The following is a 12279-nucleotide window of genomic DNA, read 5'->3' as shown; positions in this document are numbered from 1 at the left end:
TGGCTTTTTTTGCAAAAGCATTACACTATTAACTCATATTTAGCTTGTGGTCCACTATGAGCCCTAGATCACTTTCTGCAGTACTCCTTTCTAGACAGTCAGTTTCCATTCTGTATGTGTGAAACTGATTATCCTTTCCTAAGTGGAGTACTTTGCATTTGTCCTCTTTAAACTTCATTCCGCATATCTGACTTGTGTCCGTTAATCCTTTGTCATAGAAACGGTCTAGTATGGCCATTATACATGGCAGAGGAGCATTGCTGGCACTTCATGTCATATATCACTCTTGTTACTGGATGTCAGAATTATGTCTGCTATTTGTCCTGATCATTTTGAAATTTGATCCTATCCTTCAAAGCACTTGCAACCCCACATAACTTGGTATCATCTGCAAACTTAATAGTGAAACTTCCTATGCCAAATCTAAATCGTTGATGAAGATATTGAACTGGACCAGTCCCAGCATGAGCCACATTGTAGCCAGTTACTCCTCCACATGCAGTGTAGGGCGCATGTCAGGGTGAGAGCAGAAGGGTTAGAGTGCCCTTGATTAGAAAAGCAATCAGTAGCAGCATTTAAGCCTCAAGTGTGACAAGAATTAGGGAACACAGGCAGTGTAGGTTACTTACCTGAGACAAGTGGGGTACTGCTTGTAGTACTGTTTGAATCAGTGAAAACTGAAAAGTAATAAAAGGATTGTGTTAGTGCAGCCTTCTTCCAGCTCTGTTTGGTGCTGAAGTATTAAAGTTAATACAGGCAGCTCCCGGGTTACGTACAAGATAGGGACCGTAGGTTTGTTCTTAAGTTGAATTTGTATGTAAGTCGGAACTGGTACATATTGTAGGGGAAACTCTAACCAAACATTTCTCCAGAGCTCAGTTTTATTCTCCCACACCTCACTTCCCTCAGTCCTTTATTCTCAAGCTGAGGTGTCTGCTGAGAAAAGCCGCTCCGCATCTCCCTGGTCTGCTGGGGGGAAGCAGCTAGTGCGGGGTTGCCTCACCCCGTTTGTAAGTAGGGATCCCATGTAAGTCGGACTCATGTAACCCGGGGACTGCCTGTAATGTGTGCATAAAAAAGCATTTGTAATATTTAGGATCAGAGTGCTTTCCCTTATGTTTCCAGAGATGTGCAGGATTTAGCTATACCACTTATATTCACATCTAATGGAAATCAGTGGGAGCTGCATAGCTAAAGCACATGGAAATCTTAGGGGTTTCTGTTGTAATACTTGGTAGCATAGAGGAATTTAACTGCTGGACTACTGATTTGCTAATTTCTCCTGAAAATGTATAAAAAAGATTAATATAAACTGGATGGATGAGAATAGAAGTACACCCATTTTTCAAGTTACTGAAATTTTATCTAATTACAGCCCTCCACTTCCTGTTCAATTGGTGATGCTTCAACTCACAGTGGAGTCTTAGTGACAACAAACTGTAGTCTTCAGCTACGTTTGAAAGAGCTAGCAGAGACAACAGGTAGTCCTGTAGTACTTTTGTGGGCAAAACCCACTTCTTCAGATGAGCTTGAGTGGAGAAAAAAGGGAAGACCCTCAGACTATATAACAGAAAAAGAAGGGAGAGGGGAAAAGAATCTGTCAGTTGTAGTGTCAGTGCTAAGAGGCTAATTGAGTGGGATGGAAGTGTTATGTCAATGGGGGGTTGAATGTAAAGAACGCTGGTTTTATAATGGCCCATCCAGTTCAAGTCATTGTTCAGGCCAAGGGAAACAGGACGATCCATATGAAGGTCAATTCCACTCGCTCACTCTCTGAAGTTGACTTTTGAAATTCCTTTGTAGAAGAATGGCTACTTTAAAGTCCACTAGTAAATGCCCAGGCAGGTTAAAATGTTCCCCTATAGGTTTCTGTGTGTTACCATTCCAGATATCTGACTTGTGTCCATTAATCCTTTATCATAGAAATGGTCTAGTATGGCCATTATACATGGCAGAGGAGCATTGCTGGCACTTCATGTCTTATATCACTCCTGTTACTGGACTCTAGAATCATGTTTGCTTTTTTTTACAAGAGCGTCACACTGTTGACTCATCTTTAGCTTGTGTTCCGCTATGAGCCCTAGATCTCTTGCTGCCGTACTTCTTCCTAGACAGTCAGTTCCCATTCTGTATGTGTGAAACTGGTTGTTCCTTCATAAGTGGAGTACTTTGCATTTGTCTTCATTAAATTTCATCCTATTTAGCTCAGACCATTTCTCCAGTTTGTCCAGATCATTTTGAATTATGGCCCTATCCTCCAAAGCACTTGCAACCCCACACAACTCGGTATCATCTGCAAACTTAATAGTGATACTTTTTATCCCAATATCTAAATCATTGATGAAGATATTGAACTGAACCAGTCCCAGGATGAGACACATTGTAGCCAGTTACTCTCCTCATGCAGTGTAGGGCGCATGTCAGGGTGGGAGCAGAAGGGTTGGAATGCACTTGATTAGAAAAGCAATCAGTAGCAGCATTTAAGCCTCAAGCGTGACAAGAATTAGGGGACACAGGCAGTGTAGAGTGCTTACCTGAGACAATTGGGGTAGTGCTTGAATCAGTGGGAACTGAAAAGTAATAAAAGGATTGTGTTAGTGCAGCCTTCTTCCAGCTCTGTTTGGTGCTAAAGTATTAAAGTTCATAATGTGTGCATACAAAAGCATTTCTAATATTTAGGATCATAGTGCTTTCCCTTACGTTTCCAGAGATGTGCAGGATTTAGCTATACCATGTACATTCACATCTAATGGAAATCAGTGGGTGCTGCATGGCTAAAGCACATGGAAATCTTAGGGGTTTCTGTTGTAATACTTAGTGGTATAGAGAGAATTTAACTGCTGGACTACTGATTTGCTAATTTCCCCTGAAAATGTATAAAAGAGATTAATATAAACTGGATGGATGAGAACAGAAGTACCCACATTTTTCAGGTTACTGAAATTTTATCGAAGTACAGCCCACCACTTCCTGTTCAATTGTTGATGCTCTAACTCACAGTGGAGTGTTAGTGACAATAAACTGTAGACTTCAGCTATGTTTGAAAGAGCTAGCGAAGACAACAAGTAGTCCTGTAGCACTTCTGTGGGTAAAAACCACGTCTTCAGATGAACTTGAGTGGAGAAAAAAGGGGACACCCTCAGAATATATAAGAGAAAAAGAAGGGAGAGGGGAAAAGTACCTGTCAGTTGTAGTGTCAGTGCTAATGAGTCTAATTGAGTGGGCTGGAAGTGTTATGTGAATGTGGGGGTTGAATGTTAAGAACGCTGGTTTTATAATGGGACATACAGTTCAAGTCTTTATTCGGGTGACGGGAAACAGGTCAATGCATATCAACAGGGCTCTACAAATTATGGAAAACCCTACTCGCTAGACAAAAAAGGGACTCGCCCCCCAAAAAAGTGTTTTTTAATGGGATAACTTCCTAATAAGAATAAAAACAGTAATTACTAATAAGTTATTAATAAATATCACCCAAGTTATTCATAGATATCTTATAAACCTCTACCTTTTCCCTCTGCTGCCATGTTTCCTCCCCTTGCTCCATCATCTCCCCTGGTGCCTGCTGCCCCCCTACTCCTCACCCTCCTCTGCTGTCCTGACTCCTGCCCTTCTCACTGCCCTCAGCCTTCCGGAGACCTGCCCCCCTCCATCAGCATTTCTCTTCTCCCTGTGCCCACTCCTCCAGTAGCCCCACTCTGCACATGTGAACTACCCCTCCTCATCCCCTCTCCTAACACCTCCCTCTACACACCTTCCCTGCCCTTCTCCTCTGGTGCTGGTCCCTCCCCTGCAAGTGTCTGCCCTTCTGCTTCAGCTCCAGAATCCCCTGGCGCCTGAACTCTCCTGGCACCTCACCCTTCCCTCACTGTCCTTGCCCCCTTTGCCTTCTTTTCCCTCATACCCACCCCCTCACCACCCTATGGAAGAGCACCCCTCACTCCCAACCCAAGGGGATGCAGGGACAGCACAGAGCCAGAGGGGTGCAGGGAACAGTGGAGGTGTACAGGGTGGCACAGGGAATGGGAGGCACAGAGGGACACAGGGATCAGGGAGAGAAGGGTGCGGGGCTCGGTGGAGGCACGGGGACTGGGACACAGGGAATGGGAGGGGCAGAGGGATCGGGGTCTAGGAGCAGTGCAGAGAATGGGCAGCACAGAGCTGGGGGGGCAGGCATTGTGGGGAGCAGGGTGTGGGGTGTAAGGGTGGTGCAGAGCCAGAGAGTCACAGGTAAGAGGGAGAGCAAGAGGTTCGAGGTGCAGGGGAGCAGGGGCGGCGTGGAGAATGGGCAGCGCGGAGATAAAGGGGCGCGGGGCAGGCGCAGTGAGCTGGGCGGCTGGAAGAGAGCGGTCTCTCACCAGTGAGAGGGCTCGGGCTGTGGCAGGACTGGAGCCGGTGGGGCAGGGCAGAGCGGGGCCTGGCTGCACTGCAGCCAACTCCTGGGGACATGTGGCCAGAGCCGAGCTGCTGCGGCCCTTTAAAATTAGTGGGGCCACGTCCTGCTGGTGTCCTGGCATCCCACCCTGCCTCCTCACGCCGGAGCGAACGCAAGCACCCCGGTGGCAAGAATCGCCGCACTTCCCCCTTCCCAGCAGCGCTCTGCTCCTCCACCGGCTGGCGGATCGGATGGGGCCACGCCGCCAATTGTGCGGGCTTCAGCCAGCCCGTCATAATGGCCCACAGGACTAGTCTGCCCCTACACTCGCCAGCTGCTAAAAATCTACTCCCCACAGGCGAGTGTATTTGTCGAGCCCTACATATAAAGGTCAATTCCACTCGCTCACTCTCTGTAGTGAGTCCTAGATCCCTTGCTGCAGTACTTCTTCCTAGACAGTCAGTTCCCATTCTGTATGTGTGTTCCTTCCTAAGTGGAGTAATTTGCATTTGTCCTCATTAAACTTCATCCTATTTAGCTCAGACCATTTCTCCAGTTTGTCCAGATCATTTTGAATTATGACTCTATCCTCCAAAGCACTTGCAACCCCACACAACTCGGTATCATCTGCAAACTTATTATTGATACTTTCTATTCCAATATCTAAATCATTGATGAAGATATTGAACTGAACCGGTCTCAGGATGAGCCACATTGTAGCCAGTTACTCCTCCACATGCAATGTAGGGTTTATGTCAGGGTGGGAGCAGAAGGGTTGCAGTGCCCTTGATTAGAAAAGCAATCAGTAGCAGTATTTAAGCCTCAAGAGTGACAAGAATTAGGGGACACAGGCAGTGTAGAGTGCTTACCTGAGACAATTGGGGTGTTGTTTTTTTCACTGTTTGAATCAGCGGGAACTGAAAAGTAATAAAAGGATTGTGTTAGTGCAGCCTTCTTCCAGTTCTGTTTGGTGTTAAAGTATTAAAGTTAATAATGTGTGCATACAAAAGCATTTGTAACATTTAGGATCATAGTGCTTTCCCTTACGTTTCCAGAGATGTGCAGGATTTAGCTATACCACGTACATTCACATCTAATGGAAATCAGTGGGAGCTGCATGGCCAAAGCACATGGAAATCTTAGGGGTTTCTGTTGTAATAATTGGTTGCATAGAGGAATTTAACTGCTGGACTACTGATTTGCTAATTTCTCCTGAAAATGTATAAAAAAGATTAATATAAACTGGATGGATGAGAATAGAAGTACACCCATTTTTCAGGTTACTGAAATTTTATCGAAGTACAGCCCACCACTTCCTGTTCAATTGTTGATGCTCTAACTCACAGTGGAGTGTTAGCGACAACAAACTGTAGGCTTCAGCTATTTTTGAAAGAGCTAGCGAAGAAAACAAGTAGTCCTGTAGTACTTCTGTGGGCAAAACCCACTTCTTCAGATGAGCTTGAGTGGTGAAAAAAGGGGTGACCCTCAGACTATATAACAGAAAAAGAAGGGAGAGGGGAAAAGAATCTGTCAGTTGTAGTGTCAGTGCTAATGAGGCTAATTTAGTGGGATGGAAGTGTTATGTCAATGGGGAGTTGAATGTAAAGAACACTGGTTTTATAATGGGCCATCCAGTTCAAGTCTTTGTTCCAGCCAAGGGACACGGGTCAATGCATATCAAGGTCAATTCCACTTGCTCACTCTCTGTAGTTGACTTTTGAAATTCCTTTGTAGAAGAATTGCTACTTTAATGTCCATTAGTAAATGCCCAAGCAGGTTAAAATGTTCCCCTATAGGTTTCTGTGTGTTACCACTCCTGATATCTGTCTTTTGTCTATTAATCCCTTGTTATAGAGATGGTGTAGTATGGCCACTATACATGGTAGAGGAGCATGTCATATCACTTGATGTCATATATCACATTAGATTAATGGAATTGCAGTTGCATAAGCCTCTGATGTTGTGGTTTATATGGGTAGGTCCTGTGATAGTGTCTCTTGTATGTGTGGGAAACGTTGGTTTATTGCAAGGGTTCGTTCCTGAGTGAATGTGTCTGAGGTGTGATAGCAAAAGTATTCTCTTGCTGGTATGGCTTATGCCATTTCCCTCTACCAAAATAATACATCATAGCAAATATAACTGTTTATACACCAGTCAAACTCCTAACCACTATAACTACACTAGCAGGAATTTTAGGTATCAAAAAAGTCTAAAAAACAGTCCATGATTTATTGTTTAGAATACGAGTAAAGATGCTTCCTCATCTGCTCCCTGATATTAGTGATATGTAGGCAATATATTAATCGGGGCGCTAGCCGTAAAAGGCTCTGCATTCTACAAACAACCCTTGAGCCTCATAGTCCTCTCCTACAGCCCATGTGCTTGTTAGTTTGTGACTAAGTTTAAGCTGCACCATCCAGGTTGTGTTAGCTCATTGGATTACCTTGCAAATTGTTCAATCTGAGCCACAAAGCAATAAGTAAAGTCTAACCACTCAACATGCAACATGGTACACAGGTTTTGTAGCTTAGCAACTGTTTTTGATATTAACAGGATCAAATGGCATAACATCTGTACATCTCTTTGAAAGAGCAGGATAATGCACTATGCTAGGTGGAGTCATTGTGTCAAAATTTTCTGATGTCCCCTGACATTTTCCTCTTGGTCACTTAGTGATATAATTCTGCCCTTCCCGCTGATACTTGCTGCACTAATTCATCACGTATCTACTCAGAGAGTTGACTTTGGGGTTCCTCTGCGGAAAAGATTTTTCTCTGCTCGGTAACAGCAGAACTGATTTCACAGCAAAGCATCACAAAACAGAGAAAGAGGCTGCAGTACAGAACAAAGTCACAGCTGCTTTCATTCGCCGCTGAAACTACAAGTTTGGTTAATGTAGAAAAAGCTATTCCTGATCACCTCTATATGTGGGTGCTTTTAATTTCAGAATACACGGGTTAAACTAAATTGAAATAAGGTATTCTTATTCCAGTATAAAAGCATCCAGCACTTAAAATAGTCAGGTATAGTTAATTGATTTAAATACACACCTTACCTTCTTCCAGTGTTAACTGTCATGTATAGATAAGCCCCTAGACTGCTATAAGGCATTTGACTTAGTAATACGCAACATTTTGATTAAAAATTAGCACTTCAGAATATCGATAAAGCATGTGTTAAGTAGTTGAATGACTGAACTAAAACATTAGTTGTCAATGGGGCATCATTATCAAATAGTGTGTGTATCACAGGGTTGCACATGGATCAATATGAGGACTGAGACTATTCAACATTTTCATGAATGATCTGAAAGTAAATATATTATCACAGCTAATACAATTTGTGGATAACACACAGATTTACATAATTAAGGGTGAGCCCTGAGTGCATACAAAATGGCTGTGTCTACACTGGCATGAATTTCCGGAAATGCTTAAAACAGAATACTATTCTGTTTTCAGTTTTTCTGGAAAAGGAGCGTCTACATTGGCAGGCTGCTTTTCCGGAAAAGCCCCTTTTCTGGAAAAGCGTCTGTGGCCAATGTAGATGCACTTTTCCGGAAAAGAGCCCCGATTGCCATTTTTGCCATCTGGGCTTTTTTCCGGAAAAGACTACTGGGCTGTCTACACTGGCCCTTTTCCGGAACAGTGTTCCGGAATAAGGACTTATGCCCGAGCGGGAGCAGAATAGTTTTTCCGGAATAGCGGCTGATTTTGTACAGTAGAGCATCATTGCTTTTCCGGAAATTCAAGGGCCAGTGTAGACAGCTCGCAGCTTATTCCGGAAAAGCGGCTGATTTTCTGGAATAAGTGGCCCAGTGTAGACACAGCCACATCTGTAGCTGCAAAAATGAGCTGTGGCTATTTGTATTCACACTTGTAGATGCGGATATAAAGAAGATAGCCACACATTTGCAGGGTTCTAGATATAAAATTTGTAACTGCTTCCACATCTGTATCTGCAAAAATGAGCTGCAGGTATCCACCAACTGGGGTCACAGCATTCATAGTAAGCTACTTGGATCACATGATAAACTGGGTCCATGCAGATAAAATGCATTTGTATATAAACAAATGAAAAAAAGTTACACATCTGCAGGCTACGTCTACACTACAAAAGTGTGTTCCAGCCTACAAAATCTTGTGTCTTAATGAAGTTGGTAGTCTTTAAGGTGCCACAGGACTCCTCATTGCTTTTGCTGAAACAAACTAACATGGCTACGCCTCTGTAAAAGGATTTATAGGTAATAGTGGTCAAGCATTTCTGCATGATCTCCGAGTACAATGTCATACTATAAAGGGCTAATGTGACTCTTGGATGTATAAACAGGGGAGTAGTAACTAGGGAAGTGATTTTACTTCTTCATACAGCTTTGGTGAGGCCAATACTGGAATGGCATATAGTTCTGGTGCCCTTATTGTGAAAAGGATATTGAGAAAAATATGCATTACGAAGCCACAGAAATGGTCCAAGGATTGGAGAAAATGCTTAAACTAAGAGACTTAAAGATTCTATTGAAAAGAAGGCTGTGTGGTGACTTGATTATAGCATATAAAAACCTTCACAGGAATCAAATGCTAGGTATAAGAGGGTTCTTTAATCTAGCAGGGAAAAGAATAAGGAGAACCAAAGTCTGGAAACTTAAGCTAGACAAAATTCAAATGAGAAATAAGGCACACATTTTAAAACAGGTTGATTAATCATTGGAACAAACTACCAAGGGAACCATCTATTGATGTCTTCACCGCAAAACTCGATGTTTTTCTGGATAATAAGGTTTAACCGAACACAAGTTATTGGAGTCAATAAAGGAATAACAGAAAGAAATGTAATGGCTTGTACTATATACTAGATTCAATTAAAAGATTTAATGGTACTGTGTTCTTGGCTTTAAATGCCAAGAATGCATGAAGCATCATTGATTAAATATGTCTGTTCTAAACCTATGAGATTATAAAAGGATGTAGTCTTATCTGAAGTCAATTCAATTGTGTTAGATGTTGGAATCGTAGGTAAATTTTCTTGTGCTGATATTTTGATAAAATAAACATTATTAGTTAACCATTGTTCTGAACAGATGTGTATCAAAGGAAAAATCAGTAATCAAAAAAGGCAGGAAAAATGGAATCATTCTGCAGAGAAGCTCTCTGAGCACTGGCAATACTTTACTTTGATGGCTTATGGATTAACCTTATCGTTAAAAAACTGCCAATTATTTTGTGCTTTTTATGATTCCAGGAACTAGTTTAATTTATTTCGGAGCATGTTTTCTAGTGGTCTCCTTAAATCCCCTCTGCAAATTTTGCAAGTGCATCTGTTTTGTGCATTCAATGGCTTATAAAGAGATACCACTGAGAATTTTGCTTGCATAATTAAGAAGCTTGTTTTAAACTTTGACCTATCTTTTATATAATGATTACAATATTTCTTTTAGGGGTGCCCGCATGAGTGCGCACACACACTCTCACGTCTCATTGATATTTTGATAGTTGTCTGTATTCTGGTTGCTTTTTCTTTAACAACTACTGAATTAAAATTGTAGCAACAGCGTGCTGAGACCTAGGCATATCCTGATCTGCCCCATGTGGGCTGTATTCCTGATTCCATTTTGGGCAAAAAAGATTGGTTTTTGTATTATGGCCAGATAAATGTTTGAGAGGCCCTGTGAAAAGCCAGGAAGGAAGTGTTGAAAAGGAAACTCTTGAAACATGAAGTAGTGAAAAATATCACAACACTCCTGAGGAGGGCAAATATATTAATTTAACTTCAACAACCTGGCCAAATGCCAATGGGGGTATAATCTGCATACCTGAAATTCCCTGCTTCATTCTAGATCACAGTTTTCTTTTCTAGTCCTAAAACTAAGATGTTGTGTGGTTTTTACAATATGCATGCCATGTTTCATCAAAAATTGACTGCATTTCAATGACAGTACATAAGGCCAAAGTCTGCCCTTAGATATACACGCTTAGGGTACATCTAGACTACAAGCCTCTTTTGAAAGAGCCTTTTTTGAAAGAGAGAATCTAGACTGCAACCTCTTCTTTTGAAAAAGTGAGCCACTTTTTCGAAAGAGAGCACCCAGGTAGTCTGGATGCTCTGTTTCAAAAAAGCCCTCTTTGCATTCAAGAACTCCTTTTTTTGAAAGAACACTTTTGAAAAAAGGCGTTCTTCCTCGTGAAATGAGGAGTACCGTCATCGAAAGGAAAGTTGTGTTCTTTCGATTTAATTTCGAAAGAAAGCGGCTGTAGTCTAGACACAGGTGAAGTTTTTTTGAAAAAAGGCTACTTTTTTCAAAAAAAACCCCCTGCAGTCTAGACACAGCCTTATACTCATCTTTCTTAATAGGAGCATGACGGGGCAGACTCACCCCACTGGGGCAAAATGGACTCTCCCCGCACTCAGCATACCCCAATTCCCATGCTTATGGGGAACGCGGCATGCAGCCCACCGCCTGTGCTGCATGTTCCCTGAGCGGTGCTGCAGCCAGGAGACACATGCCTGGGCCGTACCAAGGGCGCACTGAGAGTGATGTAGGGAGACGGGGTCCGGGGGACCTGCAGGGCGTGTGTGGCAGGGAGGGGCTGGTGCTGAAGGTCCGACGGGAAATACAAAAGGGGACAGCAAGACGGAGAAAGGGGGTGGAGGGAGCACGAGGAAGGAGTGCTTGGAGCAAGGGAGGAGGAGCAAGCGAGAGAGAGAGGGAAAAGAGGGAGTGGGATAACGGGAGGGAGGAAGACAGGCACAGGCAGCATGTTGACTGCCGGGTCGAACACAGCAACTGAGAGGGGATAATGAACCCCTCCCTTTTCAGCTACACTGGGGTAGGAAGTAGCCCAGGGTGGGGCTTCCTTTCTATTAGCCCGTGGGCTGGTATGTTACGCCAGGAGGCCCCACCAGCCGGACAGGACCTTAACTGAGTCTGTCCTTAGGACCCTGGGCTGGGACCTGTGAGAGAGGGCGGGTCCAGGTCCCTGTACCCCGTCTGCCATAAGCAGGTGCAACGCCCGCGGCACTGCTATTAATTGTGTTTTTGATAGGCTACTGGCCAGGCCAGAGAACCTTAAAACAAACAAAAAAAAGCTATAAGAGGATGGCTGGGAGGCCGTGAGGCCAAGTGTGGCCACGAGAGACGAAGGAGCAGGACCCCGCTCCTTCACGGAGTGCATGCATGTGTCTGTCATTCTGTATCTATGGGCAGAAGTAGTCCAATAGTTAATATAGAACTATAATTTGTAAAAAGCCCTGAACTCCTTCTCCTGGAAAAGTTCAATACATATACAAGATAACCACCATTTTTTAAAAAAGTATTTTACAATAAGAAACTATCCAAGGACGGAACAGAATCTTAAAATACACCCACTATAAAACCTAAACGAAAATGATAAACTTGATCCCCTTTTCTAAGTCAAAATTTAGCATAGTCACTACCCTTAAATTACCACAGTGCCCTTGGGATATGCCAGTCAGGGGAAGGCCACACCAAAAAAGTCTCCACATCAGTATATGGCTTAAACAACACGCCTGCGCAGATCAATACTAAATATTAAAAGGGCCCCACCACTTTAAGCACTACCATAAATGTAATCCTAGTTTTCTTCAGTTAAAATAACATTTAAGTGGTTGCTTGCTTCAACCAGCTCCCAAATGTACAGAGCAGCTTATCCTGCCCACATTCCTCTCCACCCCACCTTCTCTCTGATTAAATATAGTTAGTCAGTACCCAGCCCCTGACTTCCCATGGCACATCCCTTTTCTAGGGTGACTCATTGCTTGCAGAGTTGGCTCTTTACAGGATCCTCATACTAAAGGCAGATAGCTCTAGTTGCTTGTTTATTTAGAACGACAGGTTAACTCCTTCCCTCCTGAACTTCTGGGTGAGGTCAAAACAGTCCATCACATAC

The 12279-nt window shown here is 43.2% G+C and overlaps 1 protein-coding gene across 9 annotated transcripts in view; it reads right to left on the bottom strand.

Annotated features, from left to right (window-relative positions):
• Positions 1-12279, bottom strand: part of EMCN (endomucin) — a 94947-nt gene that overhangs the window by 58090 nt on the left and 24578 nt on the right. For 3 of the 9 annotated variants that reach the window (XR_001368133.4, XR_012904047.2, XM_075929663.2), the window contains 3 exons: positions 5245-5292; positions 2535-2570; positions 630-677 (listed from right to left, as the gene is read on the bottom strand). Coding sequence is in view for 1 of the 9 variants with exons in the window: in XM_075929663.2 (XP_075785778.2) it covers positions 630-677; positions 2535-2570; positions 5245-5292 (132 nt within the window). In the remaining 8 variants the exon portion in view is untranslated. The remainder of the gene's footprint in view (positions 1-629; positions 678-2534; positions 2571-5244; positions 5293-12279) is intronic. The other 6 variants (XR_012904053.2, XR_012904049.2, XR_001368135.4 and 3 more) reach the window with 4 other exon arrangements.

Source organism: Pelodiscus sinensis, chromosome 4 (genome assembly GCF_052426305.1).
Source record: "Pelodiscus sinensis isolate ZL-2025 chromosome 4, ASM5242630v1, whole genome shotgun sequence".
In the NCBI taxonomy this organism is placed as follows: Eukaryota; Metazoa; Chordata; order Testudines; family Trionychidae; genus Pelodiscus; species Pelodiscus sinensis.
The sequence above is the reverse complement of the archived record's forward strand: the minus strand, read 5'-3'. Positions and strand labels throughout refer to the sequence as shown.